Genomic DNA, 21,495 nt, shown 5'->3' with positions numbered 1-21,495 from the left:
CCAAGAACATTAGGATTTGCTTTGACCATTGCTGATTCTTTTGAGTACAAAAATAACTTTATATAAAAAAGTTATATTAAATAATATGCATAACTCAGTAGTAAAAATGTGGATATTCATAGTATGTCCTTTCTCTTTTTTTTAATAAATTTATTGATTATTTTTTGGCTGTGTTGGGTCTTCTTTGTTGTGCATGGGCTTTCTCTAGTTGCAGCGAGCAGGGACTACTCTTTGCTGCGGCTCACAGGCTTCTCATTGTGGTGGCTTCTCTTGTTGTGGAGCACGGGCTCTAGGCACATGGGCTTCAGTAGTTGTGGCTCGCGGGCTGTAGAGTGCAGGCTCAGTAGTTGTGGCACCCGGGCTTAGCTGCTCCACGGCATGTAGGATCTTCCGGGACCAGGGCTCGAACCCGTGTCCCCTGCATTGGCAGGTGGATTCTCAACCACTGTGCCACCAGGGAAGCCCCCTGTCCTTTCTCTTTTTAAATTTTGCATTGTATAGGTATTTATTGTACCATTGTTACCTCTGTAATGATGTGGTAGAAATAGATCTCAGCTTTAAATGAATAAATGACCCAGGAATCCTAGTGGTTAAGAGTACACAGCTTGGCATCAGAGACCTGGATTCCTGACTTGGTCATAAGTACTCACTCTTCTGTAAAATATGGGCAATACCAATATCTATTTCATAAGGCTGTTTTGAAGAAGATTAAATGAGATAATGTGTAATTATCTTATTAATGTGTAATATATCTAATTATATTAATGTGATAATGTGTAAACTTGACACAGTTTTTGGCATGCAGTAAGTGCTTAATAAGTGTTATATTTTCTTCTTACTATTCTGACAGCTGGATAGGGTTCTGAACCTTGTACTAATTCAGAAATACCAAAGCCTAACATATTGGGATGGAAAAAGAACAATAATTATTAATTGAGGACCTACCGTGATCAAGGTTCCTTGCTAAACAAAAGTGTAAGACACATTCCAGAGTCAAGGACCTTGTGATTTCATTAGGGAGGAAGCTAATGAAAAATTAGCTGGTAAGTGTTAAAGGACTAGGACAGAAAATAAGGGCTATGGAGACAGAGCAAGAGAGCTCGTGGGCAGGGAGGTCAAATCCTACAGAGCTTCATAAGCTATGATAAGGAGTATAGATTTAATTTCTATGCACTCAAGATGAAATCCAAAATCCCTAACATAGCCAGCAATGCCCTGCACGGTTTGGCCTGCCTGCCTCTCCAGCCTCATTTGGGGCCACTCTGCCTCTTACTTAAACACACTCGTCTTCGGCTGCTCAAAACAGCAAATTCTTTCCTGAATCAGGAGGTCTTTGCACAGGATCACCTCGTTCAGCTCCTATGTCCTAGACCAAGACATGGGCCGCAGCTGCCCACAGGGATGCCTGGTTGTATTCACACAAAGACACTCAACATGCTCTGCTTCTGTGCATGCCCTTCCCTCTTCCTAAAAGATCTTTCCCTCCACTCTTTGCCAACTCCTATTTCTCCTTGAAGTCTGCACATAAAGTCAGTTGCTCAAAAGGCATTTCCTGACTCCCAGTCTGAATTGGGTGCCCTTTCTACACTTGTCCATAGTGCCCTGTGCTTCCCCTTCACAGCCCTTTCTCAGTTTGTAAGTACACGTGCACTTATACGATCATTTGTCTATCAACTATCCACGTGCGAGCCTGTAAGCTCCATGTCCCTGTCTGCTTTTCTCCATATACTATCTCCAGCACCCAGTACAGTACCTGAGCAGAGGAGAGCTCAAAAATATTAGTTTATTAAATAAATGAATGGAAGAAAGAGGGGAGACCAGCTAGACCTTGAAATAGGAGGAGTGTCTGGATAAGCAGAGGAGAGCAGCAAAGACATCCAAGGAAGAAAAAGCAGCAGAAATAGGTGAAGGTTTGGAGGGGCAGATGCACAGTGTGAGTGTAAGAGAAGAGGCTTCTGTCCTCGAGCAGAGGGCTTCTCAGGGGAGCTGAAAGGCGTCGTGTATTTAAGGCATGTTAGAAAAAGAGCACATAGGACTTGGAATATTAGGACTAGCGGTTCCGATTGGGAGATGTTTGAGTAGAAGAACAATATGGCTAATTTGAGTTCGGAGAGGGTTGATCTAAGGGCGTAGACCAGACAGATAGAAAGGAGAGTAGAATCGAAGGTGACCGGTTGGGAGACTGAGTGGGAGAAGACTGGTCTCCAGCTAAGGCAGCCCATGAAGTAACTTGTGAGGTAATGTTAGAGGTTGAGAATCATTCAGACCTGGTAACTATTTCATGACTTTGGAGAAGCTGCGGGGAACCAAGGAGAGAAGGAGGCAAGATGATTCCAGGGTCTCCAGCCAGGGAACAGAGTGAAGGGCAAACAGAGATGTCAGGAGGGCATGCCAGAACCACGAGCCAGCTTCTCAGCTTGGATTTAGATGCAATGAGTTGACGGGCATGGAAATCCAGCCAAGAGCTGGAGGTGCCAACCTGGAGCTTGGGGGAGAGCTCCTGAAGGCACTGTGCAAGTGAGGGGTGAAGGAGTGAGGAGAGTGTACGAGAAAACCACAGGGTCCAGGACTGGCCGCCTTGTAGGAGGTGAGAGAAGGAGGCTGTGTGGAGGCCGAGAGGTCTGTGGGAGAAGTAGGAGACCAAGGAACACAGTCTCGTGACTCCGAAGTCATGAGAAGCTTGAGAACGAGCAGGTGGTCAGATCAAGTGTTGCAGGGAGTCACAGAGATGGGACCACTGTGAGGTCTCTCCTTTCAGGATAGTAAGACATGGGTGACCTTTAGCGAGGAGCTGGGACAGAAGCCAAAGCAGTGAGAGTGTGGCCGACGAGTGGGTGGCAAGGACACATTAGAGCAGATGTGGATCACTTGGTCAAAAAGTTTGTCACGAAGGGAAGGGGATACTAACACAGCAGCGCCAGGGGACACGTTCCCTTTGGCCTCAGAGGACAGGACATGCAAGATGCCCTCTCTGTCTATGTGTGTCCCTCCAAGTCCAGTCCCTTTGTGGGACATCTCAGCCCTAAACCAAGGACGGACAGGAAGAAAGATACATTTGTACCACTTCCCAAGAATGGTCTTCCTGGAGGAGAAAGACTGGTTTGTTTCATGGTCAGAGGAAGCTAGGGAGGCACGCGGTAGCAGAGACAAGGGAGTGTTTACTTATTAAAGGGAGCTGATGGGGGGGGTTACTTTCTGCAGGGTCAAGAATCTGAGAAAAATCAAGGGCTGAGAAATTTGGGGGAAAATGTCACAGATCTTTGCTCCAAGTGAATGTCCCTCAGGCCAGTCATTAAAAATACCCTGGCTGCAACCCTGGTCTTTCCACGTAAGCCAAGAGCCAAACAGCTCTTTTCACCCACTGTCCCTGATACCATCTGGCCACACGTCAAGCAATTCAACTACTGTTTGTGTCCTCCCCTGAAACCGGAGAGCTGACGTTCATCTCTCGTAATCTGTCACTTTCCGCCGCCCTCAGATGAGGCCCGGGCTATGTATAGCTGGGGGGTTGGCACATGATGTGTCCATGCTAGAGGCAGGCAAGGGAATGGAACGGCTATTTTATGAGATTCAAGTGAACGTGGGGGCCTCTTGGGGCTGGACTGGGAGGCTTCTAAAAGAGCCTTGAGGGAAAGGGAGGCTGTTGATTGTTTTTATTAGCACTTTGGGGCTATCACCTTGGTCAAGGCCAAGGAAAAGACCCAGAGGTCATTGCTATGTGTTCTTTCCACTCCACCACATTGAGAAGCAGTATAACAACAACAATAAAAATGGCGTCTATTGAGTGCTTGCTATATGCCAGATACTGCTCCAACACCTTACATGAATTATCTTATCGAATCTTCACAAAACCCACATGAAGTAGAAGTTTGAGATGAGGAAATAGAGGCACAGAGAGGTTAACCAACTTGCCTGGGCACACAGCCACACAGCGTTTAAGTGACACAGCTGGGATTCCAACCCTGACACTCTGGCTCCAGGGCCCAAGCTTTCATCCATTACATTACATTCCCTTCATCTGGGCCTCAGAGGGACCTGGGCCCGAATCCTGGCTCTGCCACTTATCAGGTATGAGACTCTGGGCAGGTCACAACTTTTCTGATTTCAATTTTCTAATCTGAAAATGCGAGATCTAATTCTTGCAGGAGTAACATGTATGCAAGTGCTTATGAATGTTTGTTCCCTAGAAATTCACTATAGGGCAACCTCATTACCCAAGCCGGTGGTTCTTGAATCTGAGCCCGCGTCAGCATTACCTGGAGGGAAGCCTTGTAAAAACCCAGCTTGCTGGGTCCAACCCAGAACTCCTAATTCGGCAGGCCTGGGATGGGACCTACGAGTGTGCATGTCTGACTAGGTCTCAGGAGACGCTCATGCTGCGGGTCCTGGGTCCACACCCTGAGAACCACCGCCTTACAACTGTCTCTAACATATAAACACGATCTCCCTGGGTAGCATTTTGTCATGTCCAAAATGACTGACTGAGGGAGGCTGTTCCTGGAGTCCAGGGGTTTTTTTTGTTTTCTGTTTTTCATACTAAAAATATTATTGCAATGGGATTTGGTGGGGGGGGATGGATTTGACTGACATGGGGGTGAGGCCATGCCCTTTTCCAATTTTTTCTCAGCAGAGTTCTGTTCCCGAGAGCCTGTGAAAATGCAGTCTGGTAGCCCAAATGCCGACACCCCTTGGTAACCCCCTTCCTGGGAAGAGTCCCACACATTATCCACCGCGTTCCTGCAGCCAGAGAGAGACTCTCCCTTTTCTAACGAGACTTTCCATAGGTTGGTGCACTTCCTCAAAAAAATGTCTGACTAGTGCTTATTTTGATAACATCTGCTAATGACAAAAAACGCCACGTATAACTAACCTGAGAGTTAGTTTTCAATGTACTATTCGAGAATAGTCCTTTCCTGAGCACCAGATGTGGGCCGTTCACGTTACACACACCCCTCTTTTCTCTTCAGAGGAACCCTGGGACAAGGGGTTGGTGGTCTGTCTTTTACAAAGGAAGGGGCTCAGCCTTGAGCAACTCAGTGACCTGCCAACTGTCTGGACAGTGTAAGGACTCAGACCCACGGGGTCTCCCTCCTCAGTGTATGCTTCTTGCATTGCTGGGCCACGGTGCGGGGCTGATGTTCATGGGTTGTATTCACTCCTTCCTTTGGCTTCAGGAAATGCTCTCAGTTCCTTCACAGGGAAGCTGGGTGTGTGTGGCCAGGCTGAGGAATGGCTTGGGGTGCTGAGCCAGGGCAGTGTAAGGTAGAGGCAGGTGAGCGTGTGAAGGAGTATCTGCTGGCCCGTCTCCCTGCCCAGCACACGGCAGATGGTGAGGAGAGCTCTGCCTGGCTTGGGGCACCGGGCAGCAGGCGGGCGCTCCTGGAACAGGCTCCCTGGGCACTGAGAAGTGGCTCCGGCCTGCCCAGCCCATCACACGGCAAGATGGTGCTCTGGCCATGTTCCTGCATGTCTTTCCAAACAGAAAGGGCTTATCTGGATCAAACCACACTCAGTCTACAGAAGAGGGAACCTCAGAGGCTCCATTGGACAGATGCAGTACTTTGTGGGGACTGGCTTTTTTAATGGAACAAGTTATTATTTTTTTTTTTGCAATACATCCTATTTTTATTTTTTAAAATTGAAGTAGAATTGATTTACAGTGTTGTATTAGTTTCAGGTGTACAGCGAAGTGATTCAGTTGTACAGGTATATGATATATAATATATATAACATATATATATTATGTATATATATCATTTTTCAGATTCTTTGGAACAAGTCATTTTAGATGCTAAGGCTGAGCTGATAATTATGCAAAAATACTCCACACCAACCAGTGAAGCTCAAACCGCAATAGGGCTGCTGCTTTTAAAGAAAAATCTTGTGATTCTGAAACAGATTTTGTTTGTTTCTATTTTGCTACTTTACACTACAATTATCCTTATAATACTTTTATCACAGTGACTTTTTTGGTCTCTCATATCTCCATTTAGAAATGTATAACTTTGGGAGGAGGTCTGCCTCAAGGATACGATGACTAGATATCCTATTTGGGCTTGAATATTATCGAGGGCTTTTGCGGGGGGGAGGAGTGAGAAAAGAAGGTTCCAATGGTCTAAAAGCTTCTGGATCAACACTGTATTTGCCATTTTGTAAAATCTCTGTTTCCGTATTAATTCTGTGTATGGAAGAGAACATTTAACTGTAATCAACTCAATCCACACTCTTACCATAGCGCTTCTTGTCTTTTCACCATCTCACCCCAGGCTCTAGTTTTATTACTGAGAAGTGCAGAGCAAACACGCATCCAACAGTTCAGTGGCACGTGGACTCTAAGGAGAAGTGCAACTGAAGAGTGAGCCTGGGCGCTCATCTTCTGAGAGCGCTGGCTCTACGCGAGGATTTAGTCTCAAAGCCAAAACAAAATAAGCCTGACCTCATCTGAGTATTCCGAGTGCAGCAGGTGCGAGTTTGGAGAATCCCATCTTTGGGCAGTGAGCAGTTGGAAGAAATACCTGAATCCTGTGTGTGTTGTGATTCTCTGCCCAGTGTTCCCACATCATCCCATCTGTGGATTCACTTGCCTCCCAAAATTTCATTTTGTCTTCCTCTCTTGAGGTTTGGAAATGCAACCACTGGGACATTTTCCAGTGCTAAATAGGTTTGAAGACAGCATCAGCCTTAGAGAACCCAGAGGTTTCTGCCCATACTGTGTATGTATTTTGGACTGAGAGTCCCATGGTTAAAAAAAGAATCTGTTTTACCCATATTTCAGCAGGATTAAGCAGGGATGACAAACAGTTCCCTGAATCTGACAGATTCAGTTTAATTTTTCACATTTCCACTCAATTCTTTTTTAAAAACTGATTTAATTTTTTAAAGATATCAAGGAGAAATATATTTCCAATGTAGGCAATGAATCTGTAATTCCATTCTTTTTTCTTTTCTCTCCATCCATCCTTCTACCCACCCACCCAACATTTATTAAATACCAAGTAGGTGGTGCTAAGCATTAGTCCCTCTACTCACACCAGTCACTTCAGTTCCACACATAGTCCAGTTGTGAAATTAAACACTGCTTAAGTGTGGGTGAAAATCCAGAATTCAAACTAGAGACACTTGTCCCTTTGTAAGTTGGCCCTGTTTACAAACAGGAAGCGATCCAATTCAGCAGTCCCAGTTCCTTGGTGTAGTGGAAGGAACATGATGTTTGGAAACAAGTAGACGTGGGTTCAAATCCTGCTTCATGCTGTGCCATTCTGTAGCTTTGTGACTTTGGGCAATTTCTACTCAACTCTATGGAATCATTTCTTTGTACATAATGTGAGACTACGTTGTAAGAGTTCAACAGAATGACATATGCAAAGCACCCATATTGGACATGTTTCATGGTAAGTTCATAATAAGTGCCATTTCCATACCCCTCCATCCTCATCTGTTCATTTAACATTCATTCAGCAAACACCGTTGAGAGCCCGCTGTGAATCAGACACTGATCTAGGTGCTGGAGTACAGCAATGAAGAGAACAAAGTCCTTGTCTCTGTGGGTTTTACACTCTACAGCAGTGTAGCACGATATGCACTACGTCAGCCAAGGGCTATGGAGAAGAATAAAGTAAGGTTGAAGGGATAAGGGGGTGCTTGGACAGTGTGATTTATATAGGTGGTCAGGATGACTTCTTTCATGAGATGACACTTCAGCATAGACCTAAAGGAAGTGAGTTCTCATCATCAACAAAAGAAGACCAACTCCTTAGCTACCAGGGACCATGTCATCTGCATTTTCTAAGTAAGCAGTGCATGAATATTTGACAAATAAATGAAAGAATGAATATTTCTATTTGGGTGTTCACAAGTCTTAGTACCACGTTATAGAACACTCACCAGTTTTCTCTGAGCAGCTTCCCAATACTTTTCTGTTAAACATGCTAACATGTTAGTATCCCATATTCATATACCCCCAGGGTTCTCAGATTTTTGTCATCTCTTTTGGAGAAAAGGGAAGTGTGCCATGGCAACCAAATAGATGCTTTTCCTCCCTTTCTGAAGGTAAATCCTGGACCCTGATCTAAGATTCTTTAAGGCACCTTCTGATCTGGCCTTACAAACCCCTGTAATTCCACTGGAAACCTCTCAAGGAGGAGGAGGCTTCCCATGGGCCCAGATCTTCCCTTTCTTAGGAGGTCCAAAGTATTCATCACTGACTGTGTGAGCGAGGGGACCGTGGGAGAAGACTGGGAGACCTGGCAGAATCCCTAGAGCAGACCTGAATCCCTGCAGCCCCCAAACCAACTTCGTGTCTCAGCAGTTTTCCAAATCAGAGGAATGTTGACAGGTCCATTGTCATTCAGGAGAGTCAACAGACCAAAGGTCAAGCAGGTGCAACATGATTATGGTCATCTGGAAAATTTCTCCAACCCAACAGACCAGTATAGTGCTTTGCAAACTTTAACATGCCTACGAATCACCTGTGGATCCTGTTTAAATGGAACAAACACCCTGGTTATACCGTTGCCGCTGGTGTGGTTTGCCGTCCACATTTTGAGCATCAAGCCTCAAGTGGTCCCCAAACTTGGCTGCACGTTAGAATCACCCAGGGAGCTTTGAAAAACTGTAGCACCTGGATCTCATCCCTTCCCCTACGACCAGTTAAATCAGTGCTGGTGGGGGGCGGGGGGGGTGGGAAAGACCCAGGCATAGGTGTTTTTTAAAACGCCATAGGTGAGTCCCACGTGCAGCCAAGGTTGAGAACTACTGCAACTGGCCAAGAACAGGGGCTACCTTTCAAGTGACAGGTGAAGGGAATTAGCATTGGATAAGCACCAGCTGTATTTCAGGCACTCAGCAGGCTACCTAGTTCCTAAGTAGTAAACAACGTAACAAAGTAATGATACCTGACACTTGTCCAGCTTCTTATAATCTTATGAGAAATTTTGTTCGCTGAATTCTCTTAATTCACTGAGGTAGAAAGCACACAGTTGATGTTTTAGATGAATAAAATGCGATGCATATTTGTGACTTGACCAGGATCAAATAATAGATGAAAGAGAAATTCAGTTACTCTGACCCGCAGCTGTCTGTTTTGCCCAAGCACTGCGACCTCACCTGAAGTTGGATACACGAGGATGGCTGTGCACAAAAGTCATGTCGACGACACTGGGCATATGGCAGAACCTAAAGAGGCTGCAGTCACCCCACCAAAGATTTCTCACTGATATATAGATTGGTTAGGAAACTGAGACCTGAATATAGAAGGGAGCTCGGTCTGTTGTGGGCTTTGGCAGACTGAGAGCAGCGGCGTTAGGACACTTAGCAGAACCCAGAAGCCTGCATTGCACGGGATTCAGATTCTTGGTTCTGCCATAGATGATGGGACCAGCCTCCTCCTCCCCTGTAGGGCCTAATGGATGATCTGTTCTGGAATCATCATCTAAAAAGTATTGGGAAATAACCTGCTTACCAGCCCTGGACAATCAGTCATAACAATAACCCTCCCTGCTGGTGGACAGGCCATTTCCAATAATTTTTAGGGAGTGATCTTGCCATTTGATATCCAAGAGGGCTCGGGAGAGAGCCCCTGGGCAGGTCATGTGTGGGGATGGCAGTGGCTTTTTTGTGGTGAGCGAAGTGGGACCTCCTTAAGCAGGAAGAGCAGAAGGCCCTGCAGAGGGGATCCTCTGGGGAAGCATCAGAGGAGATGCAGAGGGGAAGCAGCCTCGGACCTCCCGAGAAACAACAGGTGCAGCTGGTCAACCTGGCAGGCAACTACCGGAGTGATGTGGCTATTTCTGTGCCAGGACCCCAGGTTGCCTGCCAATCCCAGGGACCAGTCACCCTAAACAAATGAAGTGATATTTACTGTTCACAGTGTGGAAAGCATTGCTTGTTCACCACCTATTCAGTGACTCATTCATTCATGCTATGATTCCTGAGAGTCCCACTAAGAGCAAAAGATATTTGACGAATGAATATTTCTATTCAAGGATTCACAGTACGTATTTTCATGTTCTGAAACACTCACCAACTTGCCTGAGAAAAATCCCCTGTAGTTTTTCCTAATCCTGTAAATGTATATTGGTTACAGGTTGGTGTGTTTAGTTGCTCCCATAGGACATACATACACAGTGCACAGCCTCAGCTCTGGAGATGAATGTGATCAGAGTGCCCAGCGGTTCCAACACTGAGGGCTCCTTTCTCCTTTCCCTCTAGAGATGCTTAAGTGGCCATGAAATCATTTCTCCGTACACATGAAGCTCACTAGGAAAAGTTTTCACCTTTTCCTTCCTTCTTTTTCAGGTTGGAATGCTGGTTTCCTAGAGGTGGAGTGGTGTAGAGGAAAGGAAATGGGCCTTGGACTGGGGGATAAGATCTGTGTGAAGGTAGGAGGGGAAGAGGAAGAAGTAAATGGTTCCCCAAACCTGGCCTAGGCATTTGGCAGGACCATGACACCGTTTCCAGCGAGCTCAGGAACTCACGACGTGGACACCATACTGCTGGGGTTCCTTCTGACATCAAGGCATCCTCTGTCACATGACCAGGTCATTCATTCAGTTGTGTTTTTGGTTCACAAGCAGTTTTTTTGTCCTTGTCCATAGGAACTTGATTCCATCTCTTTTTTTTTTTTAAACTTTCCCCCCTCACCAAGTTTGCTTTGAATTCAGTTGCCTTCAGGAAGCTTCCAATCAAGGGGAGAACTCCAACATATGTCTCCAAGGAGAGAAAGAGTGAGTTAGAAGGAGCCTGAAGGGAATGGAAGAACTTCTTAAATGCAAGGAGGCTGCAGTGTGACTGAAAATGTGGAAGGGGCCTAATTTAAGAACTGACGCTGATGATGTTGTGGAATCTATCAGACACAGGCTCCGTAAGCCTTGGCCATCAGAGGGAGAGGGTCTGTGATCAGGGAAAGTCACTCCACCTTTCTGGGTGTGGCTGGCTGTGAATAAGCAACATGGCATCACATCACCAGTCCTGAGCTCTCTGAAAGTGGCCTGGGGTCCTCAGTCTCTAAAGTGACGGGTTAGGCTGGGCTGTATCTAAAATCCCGACTGAAAGGGGGTGAGGGCTGAAAGGAGTCAGCATTTTTCCAGTACCTTCTGTGTGCCAGAAGCTGAGCTCTTGCCATCCTGCCTCACTGAATCCTCACGCCATCTCCGGCATCTCACATCACAAGTAAGGAACCTGAACACAGACAGACTTCCTTGGGAATTAAACCCAGGTCTGTCTGATTTGGAAGCCCACGTTAGAGCACATCACCTCTCAAGCATTTCAACCTGAGAGAGGTCAGTGATGTCGAATGTGGGAGGACTTTCTCTGGCAATATTTATAGAACATGATAGGCATAGCACTTGCACTGCAGTTTCAAGGCGAAGGTGGAAGCAGGCAACAAGGGAGCAAGGAAGAATCAAATTCAGTGCCCGTATCCTCCTCTTGTGTCTCTGAGTCTTGCGGTACTAACAGGATTCAGCCATTGTGGTATGACTACATTTGCTGACTTGGCCAAAGCTGAAGGAAATAGTATACAAAATTGCAACTCCCTTTATAAACTGAGTTGACACCTCAATAGAAAAAATGGGGAAAAGACATAGAAAAATAAGAAAAATGTAAATGGCAAATAATTTTATGAAAAATTCAGCCTAGCTAGAAATCAAAGAATGTCCATTAAAACAACAATAAAAATATAAATAGACAAAGGTTTTTAAAACCCTGAAAATTGTGTCAGTGTCCAAAAAGAGAGAAATTCTGTAATGGCCTATATGGGAAAAGAATCTAAAAAAGAGTGAGTATATGTATACGTATAACTGATTCACTATGCTGTACACCTGAAACTAACACAACATTGTAAATCAACTATACTCCAATAAAATTTTTTTAAAGAATTAAAAGGAAAAAAAAACAGAGAAATTATCTTAAAAATATGTATGATCATACAATGGAATACTGTGCCAGCATTAACATTATGTTTGTCAAGAATTTAAAGCTATTTAGTGACATAGGAACACTCACAATATACTGAAACAAAATAAGCAGGAAACAAAACTATAAAAATGGTATATGGGCTTCCCTGGTGGCGCGGTGGTTGAGAGTCCACCTGCCGATGCAGGAGACACGGGTTCGTGCCCTGGTCCGGGAAGACCCCACATGCCGCGGAGCGGCTGGGCCCGTGAGCCATGGCCGCTGAGCCTGTGCGTCCGGAGCCTGTGCTCCACAACGGGAGAGGCCACAACAGTGAGAGGCCCACGTACCGCAAAAAAAAAAAAAAAAAGGTATAAACCTAATTGGAAAACATGATTTTATGCATAGAAAAAAATACTGGAAAGAACTCTATCAGAACATTAACCATGTTTAGCTCTGGGTGGCAGTTCTTATTGCCTGCTTTGTCTTTTCCACATAGTCTAACATATTCTTACACTAGTGTGTTGTTACTTTGTGGATGAAATGCCCAACCAAGAATCAGGATTACCAGCTGTGTAAGTCACAACACTGGAAGGCCGCATGTATGACGTGAGAGGTTCAGAAAAATCTAGATGGTTCACAAGGTTCTTTTGAGCTCTAACACTTCACTCATTCATTCAACAAGCATTTACAGAACATCTGTATAGAGCTACGTACAATGCACCAACACTGGGGTCCCCCAGAATTAGACCCCAACCAAACGCAAAGCAAAGTTTGAATGTGATGCCTCCCGGTGCCATTTGACTTAGCCTTTTTCTGCCTAAGCTTTTAATAGCCTCATATTCTTCCCTTTCTCCTCTTCCCCTTATCAAACCCTGCTCTCACCATAAAACTCAAACTTGATCCGATGGAAGTGTAAATGGATAGCAATGTCTTAAAAGATGGCTTCTCCCAGAGGGGCTTGACTAAGTAGGGATAAAAATTTTACCTAAAGGAATGAGGCCCTCGTGGCCAAATTTTAGGAAAAAGCTGGTGGGGTGGAAAAAGATTTGGGAGCTATCAGAACCTTAGCTCTTGCGGTTCCCTCCCCGACCCTCACTTATTTGTCTGGTAAATTCTACTCATTTTCACACATCAATTCTTCCTTGTCATGCCTTCCACATCTCTCCCAGAGGGCGGGGTGCTCCCTCTTTCCTCTGCGCTCCCAGAGGGCCTTATGTTGCCCTACTGTCACAGTGACCCCGTTGCACTGTGGCCTTTCATTTGTATTGCACTATAATTTCCACATCAGGCTATGAGCCACCTGAGTGCCTCACGTTCCCGGTATCCACGGCGCGCACCCCAAGGCCCAACCTAGAGTAAGTGACAGATGTATGACTAAATGATCTGCATTTCAAGGCCCCAAGTCGGGCAGTGGCCTCCTTACCCTGTGGATGGGACTGTTTCTGGGTGTTTCAACGTCAGTCCTTACAGCAGCAGACAAAACATTGACCATAGTACCTTTGGATTTTTTTTATCAGAATGGGATGGCCTTTATGTGACGAGTTTTGAACTTCTAATTCCTAACTTTCTAACCCTTAGAAATTCCCTGGGTTTTCAACCTGAGGATGGCAACTCATCACCGGAGAGGGAAATCAATTTAATAGGTTGGGATTAGTATTTTTTTAATGAAATACAATAGAAGAATAGAAAATAACAATAAAATAGGAGACAAAAGTATTTTAAATCCAAGTATTCCCCAAATAATAATGTGTTGTCCTATGAAACTTTTGTTTCACCTGTGTATGTGTCTGTACACATTAGGTCATAGTGAGTTATGATAAAAAAACATGGACAGCCACCTTCCCCGGGGGGGTGGTGGTGGGATGAATTGGGAGATTGGGATTGACATATATATACACTAATATGTATAAAACAGATAACTAATAAGAACCAGCTGTATAAAAAGTAAATAAAATAAAATTCAAAAAGAAGAAAGACAGCCACCTTCCCAAACGATTGGGAGGGAAGGAGCCCGCCCCTTCCTGTGCTGTCTGCCCAGGGCTGAGATTTCACTGTCTCCTCCCTTCCTTCTATCCCAAACAGACACAGCTCTGGGATGGGCAGGATATTTTCCTTAGTGTAGGTTTGGAGTCCAGGGAATTAAGAGGACAAAATAGGATTTTCTGACCACAAAAAAAATTTAGAGGCTCACATCTACCCTCTCGTATCAGTCATGGGATTCCTGGAACCAGTCTTGTCCTGGATTCTGAGGAACAGCGGGCACCTGACAGGTATCTCAACAAAGGCCCACCCCTCCCCTCCCCGACCCGCGCGGAGGGAGCCCTACCTCCCCCAGGGTTTGGACATTTGCATGAGCAGCGCCTCTGGGGCTCCGTGCCTCTCAGCTGATACAGATGATACAGCTGGCATCACCAGGCCCGGGCTCACAGGCTGAGTACTCTATTTAAGGAAGACTCTTGAAATAATACTGAACAGGGTATCCACCAACTCCTTGTACATCGTCTCATCTGATTCCAGCAGTAACGCAGTACAGGGGCTAAAGCTGCCTTCACCCGCACGAGTAGAGTGATCTTGGGCAACTTAGCCTCTCTGTGCCTCAGTTTCCCCATCTGTAGAAGGGGGATAGTAACTGTATCTACATCAGAGAAGTACTGTAAAGATCAAACCAGCTACCACACACAATCCCTGCACGCAGGAAGCATTCAATAAATGTTGATTATTATTATTTAATCATCTCATAAGCCTGTATGATAGTTATTTTTTTCATTTATAGATAAGAAAATGAGGCTCAGAGAAATTAAGTAACCTGCCCTATGTCATGCGTCCAGTAGAGGCAAAGTCAGAATATAAATCAGGAACTCCTGACTCCAGGTTCTGTGGTCTCTTTCCCTTAGTGATTTAGGAGTCCGTGGGGCATCAGACTACCTCCTGTGCTCAACTTCCTCCTTGTCAGTCTCTGCCGGGCACTCTGGGATCAAAGGTGGCTGGAAGGATGGTAAGTCCAGGGCAAAGCTCCTTCTCAGGATTTTCCTTGGGAGTACAGAATTCATCTTTGGGAGAGACAGATTCTTGGGGGAGTTTGTGTGTGAGTGTGTGTGTGTGTGTGTGCATGTGTGTTAATATAACAGGGAATCAGAAATGGGGTCACTGCTTGCACTGGCATTCTTTTTGAGTTCTAGGCTAAGTGGATAGATACAAGCAGATATGGTAGAATCCTTATACCTTCAATTAACTTTTCATAAGTACGTCTCTATAATTGAGTAGGGCAGTTTGAGATGGAGACAATCATGTGAGTGAGGATTTCATGGGCTGAGCAGCAGCTGTGCTGTATGTCCTGGTTTTCTCCAGCCTGTAATTTTCCCTTATATATAGTACAAAGACCTAATAACGGTCCCTGCTTTTTCCTCACTCGTAACCCACAGAGGTTTCTTGTCCACCAGAGCTCCCTGTAATGACCACACTGCCGTATATAAATCCTCTGAAGATAGATATGTGTGTGGTGATCGGGAGACACAGGATTCTGCAATACTTTTTTAATTATCAAAGATATTTTGATGTGTTTGGGGTGGTTTTCCTGGCTTTTATTACAGCCACTTTTTCTTGAGAATTAAAATCCACGTGGGTTTTACATGGTACTTCTGTGCATCAGAGTCTTTGATTATAAAGTATGTCAGTTATGTCTCAATAACACTGGAAAACAAGAAAGAAAAAAAGGCATCTGATTGAGCTGAGCTTTCTGGCTGCGCCGGTTAATAAACTGCTGTAGTTCTCCAGGAGTCCTTTTCTCAGATTTGTGCCTGGGCTGAGCCCGACCTGGGGACTGATAAGGGATCTTGGTGCCTATTAGAATTCTTGGCGCTCACAGGTGTTCCTGAGTGTAAGCGATCTGAAACTGTCCAGGAGACACTGTGGGAGGAGTTCCTGGGGCACTCACACACGATTAGAGAACGGGTCCCAGCGCCAGGTTTACGGACAGGCCATGTAATGCAGATGAAATAAGAACTGACTTCAGCATCTTCCCTGAACTCACACCAAGAACTTTCTGAGAAAGAGAAATATTCCCATTAATGAACGCGCAGCTTAAATCTTCCCACATCTACACTGTGCAATGTTGACTGAAACCGAGTCACAGGAGAGGCTCATCGCTTAGTGATAGTCCCCATCTGACCCACGAGGACAGGCAAGGTCAAATGACTCCTGCTTCATCAGGATCATGGGGAGACTTAAGGGAACAAAGAGTAGGAAATTAGCACGCCGAATGAAACCTGCAAATAACCCTGAATTTCATTTCAGTCAGGCTTTTTAACAATCGCTTTAACATTCTCTGAGAAAAAGAGTAGCTGGAACTATTGCCCTTGAGAAATCAAGAGGACCATCAGATGACAGACTTTACATCTTTACAGACTATTATGCACCATGCAGCACGTTCAATTGTCCTGTCCTAAGAGTCTGGACCCACCCCTGTTTTTCACACATCCCAGCTTGGCAACAAGAATATCTTCAGATTTGCCTGAGACTGAAATGCGGCAAGACTTGAGGATATACTCTCAGCGACCTCATGTCCTCCCATGCCGACCACTGGCCACCTCCCCGCTCCCTTGGGCCACGTGGTCTGGTGGCCCCCCACTCACCTCCAGCACGATTTCTTTCAGTTGGAACTGTTTCTGCGCGACTTTATCTGAAGACACGGGCTCATGGTAGTAGAGACAGAGCAAGTCGTATTTCTTCAAAACCTGCTTGAAGTTCTTCTCGGTTAGACTGACCACGCGGTCCTTGCCGTCATAGGTGGGGAAGTTCAGCCCCTCCTCTGCCCTGCAGGAGGACAGCAGGTAGACCGCCACCACAAACAGGTGGGTTCTCTTCATCTGGGCGAAGTTCTGTTTTTCTTTCCCAGAGACACGGTGTGTAGGAAAGAGGCTGGTGCCTTAGAGGACTTGCTGGCAGCAGTGAGGAGCAGAGAGGCCGATCTCGTCTCTCTCCTTGGCCCTTACTGGGCCCGACAACCCCCTCTTCACCTTCTCCGGCTGCTGACTGTAATCATGGGCTTGGGACGAAGCGTGCAGAGACTCACACCCATGCATGTGTAGAACCAGAGCCAGGCTAGGCGGCCCAGCCCCAGATACCTCGCATAGCTCTGCCCAGCCCCTGTCTCATCAGGAACTCCATTTTTAGGATGCAGTTGTTTCAGGCTAAAAATAAATCATGCAATGAATTAAAAAGTTAGATATGGCACTGTTGAGGGATTCGCTGATACAGTTTGTCAGGCCGGTGGAGGAGGAGGTGGGAGGGAGACGGGGTGGGGGGGGGGAACGTGTGCACATGAAATAGGGAGGGCGGGAAGGTCAGAGGAGAGAAGTTCACTCAAGAGGGAGGAGGAGAAAAGGAGAGGAGAGAGACGTGGCACTTGGATGTGCACAGGGCCACTCAGACGCTGTTGAATCGGTCTATTACCCCAGGGAACTATTTCAGTCTGTTCCTTCCTGGCAGGCTGCTCATCCCCTATCTACTCACTGCTGACCTGGGGACCAGCCGGACCCCCAGGTGGACTTGACGTTCTGCACCTGCGTTTTCCCTGGCTGGCCATTGCGCCGTGTCCCCGTGGCTCTGCCGGTCACTGGGAGAGGAATGTAGGGTCACCCTTTCTCCACGGAAAGCGTGGAGTTTTCCAGGAGTCCAGCCCACCCGGGGTCACAGTTCCTCTCCTTCTGCCCCGGCTCACCGCTGAATGCTGCTGACACCAGGAGATCCTGCCCCATTATAAAATTAAATAAAATAAAAGTTCAACGGTCTTCCTCAGAAGCCCTCTTAGGCTTTTCGCTATCATCCCCATCATCTTTCTTTTTTAACATTAACCCCCAATGTATCATTTTTGCCCTTTTCCTCTTCATTAGAGACAGACTGCTGTAGAGAGTCCAGGAGCCAGACAGATCCGAGTTCAAAGCCGTGCTCTGCCTCTTAATGGCTGAATAGACTTTGGAGGGTCACTCACCCTCTCTGATTCTCAATCTCTCCCCCCCATCAGCACGCCCACCATGTAAAATGGGGATAATTACGACTATATTGTAAGGCTTGGAACACAGAGATGGGAAGGCATGGTACAAAACAGTTACCCAAACACGGCCGCTATTATAGTTACTTCATTCTTCCTGGAGATGGTGGAACGTAGGTTACTGTAATAATTACTTCTCAGTTTCTGATAGTAATGGTTTGTGAACCCTTTTCTCTCTGCCTTCTTGAATCCAGCAGGCAACTGGGGCAGATGTGATTAGGCTCATTGCGCAGGGGAGCTAACTGAGCTTCAGGGAGCTCAGCACCCTGTCAGAGATCGTGTCATCAACTGCCTGAGTGAGGGTTCAGCTCTGCCTTGGAGCCTGGTGCTCCTGGATACTTTCACCCTGATGGGGCAATTCCCCCACAGACACTTCTTTTCTTGAGTGGTTCCACCTTTTCTGGTCAAACAACAGTCCACCCCTGTCTTTCCGCTCTTTAGAGTAGTCTAATGGCTCTCATGATTTAGGCCAAATTTTTCTTCTGGTTGGAAAATCAGCTTTGGAAATAGCAAGGACTCTGTCCCCTACAAACTTTGCAGGGAACAGAAGGAGAAAAGAAGTTCAGTGGCCTACATGAGTGAAAGCAGGCCCCTCCACTGCAGCCAGAGGTCCTGATGCTGACAGTCAGGCTGATGGGAGTTGTCTTCAGGACAGGTTCATGTCCAGGAAGCCAGGACCTTGGGGAACCCCTCACTGAAACCCATGACAGCATTCAGTTCTTTCTGATGGTGAATTCTCTAGGCTTTTAAAGATAGAGCCAAGAGGGCTTCCCTGGTGGCGCAGTGGTTGAGAGTCCGCCTGCCGATCAGGGGACACGGGTTCGTGCCCCGGTCCGGGAAGATCCCACTTGCCGCGGAGCGGCTGGGCCCGTGAGTCACGGCCGCTGAGCCTGCGCGTCCGGAGCCTTGCTCCGCAACGGGAGAGGCCACAGCAGTGAGAGGCCCATGTACCGCAAAAAAAAAAAAAAAAGATAGAGCCAAGAATAGCTGTTCTAAGATGTGGTTAGCTTTTCAGGTCACTTGCAAGTGTGCAAGATCTCTGCTTTCTTTAGAAAATTTAAGGGGAAAATGATTTTTGAGTGAAACAATGTATGTCTTGTCTTTTCAAGGTCAGCTTCCCAAAACTGTTCCCAGTTGTCTCAATCTCGCTGGCTTATCTTTATTTAGAATTTGCTCCACTTCTCTTAATATATGCTTTTTTTTTAATGTTACCAAAAAACTGAGAGATGTTTAAAGTCAGAGTCTTTGAATTTCCCACTGACTTGCAACTGATGAAAAGTACCAGGGTAAAGGGATAATTTTTAAAAATTCAGTTTAGCCCTCAAGTCTGGCTTATGACCAACTGTGTATTAACAGAAAAAAAGCTCCAGTGTGGAAAGTTCCTGTCCCTAAATCCTGGCTCAGTTTGGGGCCTCAAAGCCCAGCCCTGAGGACGGCATGGCTACTCACACGTGTTGTGGTGATCGGGTTTCCCACTGTCCACCCACACCGAGACACGGGGGGTGAAATGCGTGTCCCCCTCTTAGGAAGGTTAGGTTTGCATGATCGACTTTTTATGTCCCAGCCATTTTTTTCTGACTGCTTTTTATTGTTTTTGTTTTTCCTTTGCTTTCTTGCCCACCAACCTTAATGTATTTATTTTTTATTATTTTTGTGTGTGTTAGTTTCTGCTTTATAACAAAGTGAATCAGTTATACATATACATATGTTCCCATATTTCTTCCCTCTTGCGTCTCCCTCCCTCCCAATGTATTTATTTTGTAAACAAGGGATGCTTCTGACATGTCTGAGTCAATGTGGCATCTAGCAAATCAGCTTTTCATTCCAGTTTTAGCAGCTACCCAGGTCAGGGTGTCACCTGCACATGCCTGGTTTATGTGACTTTGCTGAATTGTACGTGTGTCTTTATGTGCCATTAGCAGGTATTTTTTGTCTTTGTTTTTAAACAAGAAAGGATAAAACAAAGGAAGGAAATCAGTATAAATGTACGTTAACTATTGTCACGATATATGACATAGGCCCCTTGTTTTTGCTAACAATTTCCAGTCCCTCACTCCAGTGGCCACTCCCTAGAATCCCATATTCTAACCTCCCCCTTTCATTTGTTTACCCTTGACAGGTGGCAGGACCATTTTGCATATATTATTTAACTGGATCTTCACGATAACTCGTTTTACAGATGAATCAGTATTTGAAGCCATGATCTTTCATTTATTTGTTAATTAAATACATTTTTATGGGGCCCCTTCTATGTACCAGACACTCTACTGGGTACTGGGGTTGGACACATTATTCATCTGAACTCACTGAGTTTACATCCGAGAGGGGAGATGAGCAGTAAATAATCAATGTACTTAAGGGGTATATGTGTGTGCACCCGTGTAAAATAGGACTTCAAATAGAGGCACGTGCTCTAAAGAGCAGTTGAGAAGGACAGGGGAGAGCCTGCGACAGTGGGTGGGAGGTGGCCCTTTTGGACCGGGGGTGAAGGAAAGCATCTTCAAGGAGGGAACCTAGGAGCAGCAGGGAGGGCAGGGCTGAGGCAGAGAGCATGCTTCTTCCAGGGAGAAGAGGTAGGTGCCTCCGCACTGAGACCTACGGGGATTCCACCACTAGGGGGCGTTGCATCCACCTCCGATGGAAGCATCAGTTTTCTCTCTCAGACTTTTTTGTCTGTTAATAAGACATATGGGCTCACACCTACATGGGTGGGTCCACAGGGTAGGGAACCTATCTGAACGACTCGGAGGCAGCTCAGAGAGAGCTGTGACCCGGAAGCCAGGACACCTGGATCCTGGGCTGGTGTGACACAGCTCAACCCAGCTGTGTGACCTTGGTGAGTCTCCTCACCTCTCGGCCCTCACATTTCTAATTTGTGGAAAAGAGGGTCAGACTCACTGGTCTCCCATGGCCGCTTTCTGGCTCTAAACTTCTAGAATTTGTTCTGCCCATAGAATCTTTTCTTTCCCAGGATAGGCCCTGGCACAGGCCACAGGTTTGAGGAAGTTCGTTGACTGTTACCCGCGGAAGAGGGTTTCATGGGCGTGACTCTCACAAGTCCAAGCTTGCCTCTCCTCCAAGGCAGAGGTCTAGGACTTCACTGCCTCCAAAAGCCCCTTCTTTGGCTAAAATACTCCACCCAGTGGACAAAGTGGAGTATGGCATCTTTCTTTCTTTGAGCCCATTCCTCCCATTCCGCTGCGCCAAGGGCCAGGGGAGTCAGCATGCTGGCCTGGAAGAGAAAGTCCCAGAAATGCCTGAGTCTACAGCCGGGTGCCCGAGGCTTCCTCTGGTCAAATCAGAACAGTCCTGTCCGCAACCCCAGGGCCTTCCTTTTCCTCTTGACTCTGAATATCAGGCAGCCCCAGGAGCCTTCCCTGGTCCCCAGCACCAGAAAACCCCTAAATAGAGCCGAGCAGAGAAAGATCAATGCTAGGTTTAAAAAGAGCAAGGTTGGGGGCTTCCCTGGTGGTGCAGTGGTTGGGAGTCCGCCTGCCGATGCAGGTGACACGGGTTCGTGCCCCGCTCTGGGAGGATCCCACATGCCACTG

General features: G+C 46.3%; 1 protein-coding gene across 1 annotated transcript in view; it reads right to left on the bottom strand.

The window, feature by feature from the left end:
• The window catches only part of CASQ2 (calsequestrin 2), a 61,858-nt gene extending 45,083 nt beyond the window's left edge, over positions 1-16,775 (bottom strand). The window contains exon 1 of the mRNA XM_019919223.3: positions 16,527-16,775. Coding sequence (XP_019774782.1) covers positions 16,527-16,760 — 234 coding nt within the window. The 5' untranslated portion in view covers positions 16,761-16,775. The remainder of the gene's footprint in view (positions 1-16,526) is intronic.
• Between the last annotated feature and the right edge of the window lie 4,720 nt (positions 16,776-21,495).

This window comes from Tursiops truncatus, chromosome 1 (assembly GCF_011762595.2).
Source record: "Tursiops truncatus isolate mTurTru1 chromosome 1, mTurTru1.mat.Y, whole genome shotgun sequence".
NCBI lineage: Eukaryota > Metazoa > Chordata > Mammalia > Artiodactyla > Delphinidae > Tursiops > Tursiops truncatus.
Note: the sequence above shows the minus strand (reverse complement) of the source record. Positions and strands in the feature narration are given on the sequence as shown.